The sequence below is a fragment of the Lygodium microphyllum genome, chromosome 17, assembly GCF_053477565.2.
Source record: "Lygodium microphyllum isolate KBCC chromosome 17, Lygodium_microphyllum_v1.1.10, whole genome shotgun sequence".
NCBI classification, from domain to species: Eukaryota; Viridiplantae; Streptophyta; class Polypodiopsida; order Schizaeales; family Lygodiaceae; genus Lygodium; species Lygodium microphyllum.
In genome coordinates this window covers 102527610-102532147 of record NC_141151.1, presented here as the reverse complement: position 1 = coordinate 102532147, position 4538 = coordinate 102527610, and the positions used below count along the sequence as shown (strand labels likewise).

Genomic DNA, 4538 nt, shown 5'->3' with positions numbered 1-4538 from the left:
AATCCACATGTATCATGCCTCTGCATCCCAAGACATGATGGAGACACTCCCTCATAACTCCTAACAAAAAAGCATGTCCACCCCACCTGATCCATGTGTCGTGCTCTGCTGTCTAATGCCCTCTCAATAGGCTGCTGACTCCCAAGTGCATCCCCTAATCCGAGATAGTCCTCTCCCAACTCTGGTGCATCTCAATAAGTAGAATCATGTCTCTATCTGTCATAACCTCCTCCAATCTCCCTAGATGTGACCATAGTGAGCCATTACAATTCCATATCACCATGCTAATGTTTCTCATAGACCGCAGGTTGCTATACTATGGCCTTGCCATCAATGATGACTTGGCCATCCCTATAAATAGCCTTCTTCCCTTCCTTGCATGCCTATATGATCCGAGGCATGCATGCTTTACAATGCTCCACCTGCATGCATGTTAGGTCATCATCCATATAAATGGGTTTTTTTCAAATTCCTTAAGATCACCCTCTTTTTCATGAAGGATGTTCTCTCCTCTTCATTTCTGAGCTGGTGTAAGGGCCCTTTTCTCGTTCAACTCAAATGGAACCTGATTCTCTTCCTTGTATCCCAACAGCCCACAAAGAGAGAGAGAGAGAGAGAGCAACCAACTTCTCATGCCTGTTGAGAGCTTTTGTTATGATCCTTCCCTTTGTAATGGCATAGACTCGTTATCACAATCATTATGCATGTACATCACAACACTAAACAAGCACAAACAGAGAATGTGAGCTAGTCAAACCCTACATACAATATATGGATTACTCAACAAGATGCCATGACTGCATAATAGTGACAGTCATCTTTCATTATTTTGACCAGGAATGAAAAACACACATGGTTGTAACAAAGCATAATGTAAAACTGGTGAATAACCCTTCTCTCATTGTGGATGATTGTCAATGCAAGTGTATTTTGCCAGCCGTGGTTGCTTGTACAAAAACGAACTCTGAAGAAAGATGGGAACCCAAACCGACGACTTCTAAGGATATTTAGCCCTAAACTCTTCAAGGTCACAAGATTAATTGGGCAGCCAGGAAGTAAGGCATTATGTTACCAAGCTCCTACATACTTGGGCATGCAAGGCCATTCCTTTTGTTGATCATAGTGATGATGCTTCTTTTATAAGGAAAATGCTGATAGATGCTCACCTCATATCTGGTCAATATATGCTTTCAGCTTTCATCAAAAATCAGTGCACCAAGTCCAAAGTTTTGTAACTGATTCCCAACAATCATGAAGTGATCTGCAATTGCTGTCCAACCAGACAAGCAAGTTGACCAGGAAGTCAGTTTAGGCAATGGAGTGATGAATGAGTTCTAATGTCTAGCAGAGATGATTGCCTGCACATATGCGCAGGAAATAGCCACATGAGGAGACATGGTTGAGAGGGGTCATATGGGGTCTATAGTCAATGGTCTAATGTCACACCCTCTCTCTAGCACAGAGAGAGAGAGAGAGAGAGAGAGAGAGAGAGAGAGAGATCACCATGGAACAGAAGAGACACATCCACATAGATACTAAGGCCATGCCTGTGGCAGGCCAGAAATACCTGAGGTAAGATATGATCACTAACACTAGCCTATGGCAAGGTCAAAACATCACTTCAACTGCATAACATACAGATAATGCTGGGCCAACACTTGGTAGCATGTATGTTTGTTGCAGAAGATAACATAAGCACTTGAATTCAAAAGAAGTGCAAACAGGCTCCTTTGTTAGATCTAGTGCAGTGCATATTGGGAAGCTTAAATTTACTGATTCTATCTGACTTCTTACACACAAGGATGCATGGCAAGAAACATGAAAAATGAGCTTCATTAAGCTCATTGGATATGCTGATAACTGTTTTGCAATAAGCAGACTTTTACTATCACGGGTCGAATATTCACTTTGTATCCACATTTCAAATAGGCACAAAATCATGAAAAGTAAGCTTATGAGAAAACCAGGATCTGAAAGTAAGCTTATGAGAAAATCAGGAGCTGCAAATTCACTGTGTACTTCCACATCTTAAAACTTCGAAAACACAAACCATCCAAGATGCTACAACAAGCTGCCTAGCTAATTAAATACACCGAAGTGCCACAGTTGCAAAAACACCAGGGGAAAACACCGATCAGCTTTTCTGTCGGGTTTTTGTTGATGAATAGCAGCACCCGAAGCACTTCTAAAGCCTTACAGCTGGTATGACTATGCACTTACAAGTACAATAGATATCATTTACAGAATTGAACAATGCTCTGAGACATTGAATTGTAATTCAAGTCTTCTTATTGCCTGCAGTCGAGCTATCCTTTGTACCAAGTATAGCTCTTTCCAGCTCTTTGGACACTTCACCAACACCATTAGAAGATGATTTGTCAGCTTTGTGACCTTTCAAATCTATCCCTGTATCTTTTCCATCTTTCTGATCCTTTCTCCATTCATGTTCTCGAAGACTATTCCCCCCTGGATCAGAAGGCCTTGGAATAAATTTCTCTTCAATTTGAGAATCACCACCAATTAAAATGGGATTCAAAGATGCTATGCTCCCCCTTGACTCAACCTGTGACCTCATCTCCTCCATAGCTTTACGTAGTACTTGGTTCTCTGTATACATCAAGTGTAATTGCCGTTTCATGGAATAGCATAGAGCTGCTACCTGAACCAACTCTTTATTCTCTTCAGCAAACAGTCCCTGCTCCAAATGAACAGCACCAGTAAATGAAGAGGGCTTTTCTTTTGGTTTTTCAATAGGATGGGTGAGACGTTCAAAGCTGATCTTATCCAAAACCAGGGATGGTAACTTAGAAAATGAAAGTGACTGCAAACTACCATCCCATCCTTGGAAGAAATCTGGTGCAGGCTTTATTCCCCATCGAGTATGAAGGTATGCTTGATTACCCAATGGCAAGGAATTGTGAGCAAGGACTCTGAAATATTTGATACCATTCCTCATACCATACATTGACAAAGGTGCTTTGGCCATCTTCTGCTGCTCCAGTTTTATCTGCTCCTGCAGAATTTCATCTGGCACATGCACTATCATGCCGCCGCCGCCACCAAATCCTGCATCCAGATCAGCATCATGCTCTTTTGGACTTTCCCCTTTCTGCTTCCTCTCTGCCCATCCTTTCCATTCTCTTTCAAGCCCTGCAACCTTTGAAGGCGAACTAGATCCATTCACAACACTGTGAAAATCAACCAAAGGGCTTCGAAACCTTTCTTTATCCTGTGTGATTCCACCTCCCTTCACAGCTTCTTTGGCATCCCCATTGGAAAGGGAGGATGGAAGAGTGCTGTTTTCGAGCTTGTCATGATTCATTAGTGGATTCTGGCTTTGCTCACCTTCTTTGGTTGATTGAAATGCTATGATAGACCTCCCATCTTCACTTTGCCTGAAACTTGTAGCATTCGTGATGCTGAAGTCACCGAACTGAGGCTTCAAATGAAGGGACAGGAGAGGATCTCTACCTTTCGAGGCAAAATGAACCTCAGCAGTCAATGCAAGGGGGGAGCCGGTTGCACAGCCCCATGAACCAAGCCCTGCTTTGAAAATGACAGCAAAAGGACTGGAATCATTGGGCCTGAAAGCCAGCTTCAAGGAAGGGCCGGCTGGGAAGAAGGTTGCGATGTGGAAGGCGAGGTCCGGGCTGTCACCTAGGGTGATCCCTGGTGACAGAGGGATGGCACCGAGCTTCAGGGGATGCTTGACCCGCAGGAGGGGGCTCTGTTCATCACGGAACTTGAGGGAAGCCTTCATTTTCCGGGGAATTGCGATCTGCAATGTACTCGATGTCTTCCTGCGCCTGATGTCCTACTGCGTCCGATATCCTAACCCTAATCTTGTTTCCCGGTTGAGACAATGCTCACGAATGAGACAATGGATTCTGCAGTGGGGGGAAACACCCAAACAAGCTCTGATGTGCCTTGATAAACAGCCATAAAAACCCTGATGGGCTTGATATTCTGCTGTTTTGCTGCATATGTCGAGCCTGACTGACCAAATCCTGCTAAGGTCTTGACAGGGCTCAGCAGGGAATTACTCGACTGTCGTGAGACTCTAATCCAGAGCAGATTCCAAGCACACCTACTTGAGATTCAACCCACAGGTCGATCAAATGCAAAGCCTGATGAAGCGCCCACCGTTGCATATGTGTGGAGCGCCATTAAACTCAAACCACCTGCACCTGCGTTTTTATTCCCTTCTCTCACATTTCTGCATTATTTACACATATGCATGGTGTGCATATATCTATGCCACTCAACCATTACTTCGTACACACTAATGTGTTTCATGCTCCATGGCAACTTTGCTTTCGGTCACAAGAATTTATAGGTTTTGTGCAGTCAATCAAGTGATCAAAAAGCACATTGGTCTCTTACCTATAGTCGATTTTATACCCTTCATTATTTACATATATACACGGTGTGCATATATCTATGCCACTCAGCCATTACTTTGTACACGCTATTGTGTTTCATGTTGCATGGCAACTTTGCTTCACTCACAAGAATTTATAGGTTTTGTGCGGTATCAT

General features: G+C 43.4%; 1 protein-coding gene across 1 annotated transcript; it reads right to left on the bottom strand.

The window, feature by feature from the left end:
• Nucleotides 1-1996: 1996 nt before the first annotated feature.
• On the bottom strand, nt 1997-4302 carry LOC148022206 (uncharacterized). The gene has a single exon (XM_087697852.1). The coding sequence runs from the start codon at nt 3758-3760 to the stop codon at nt 2279-2281; it is 1482 nt and encodes a 493-aa protein (XP_087553978.1). The 5' UTR covers nt 3761-4302; the 3' UTR covers nt 1997-2278.
• Between the last annotated feature and the right edge of the window lie 236 nt (nt 4303-4538).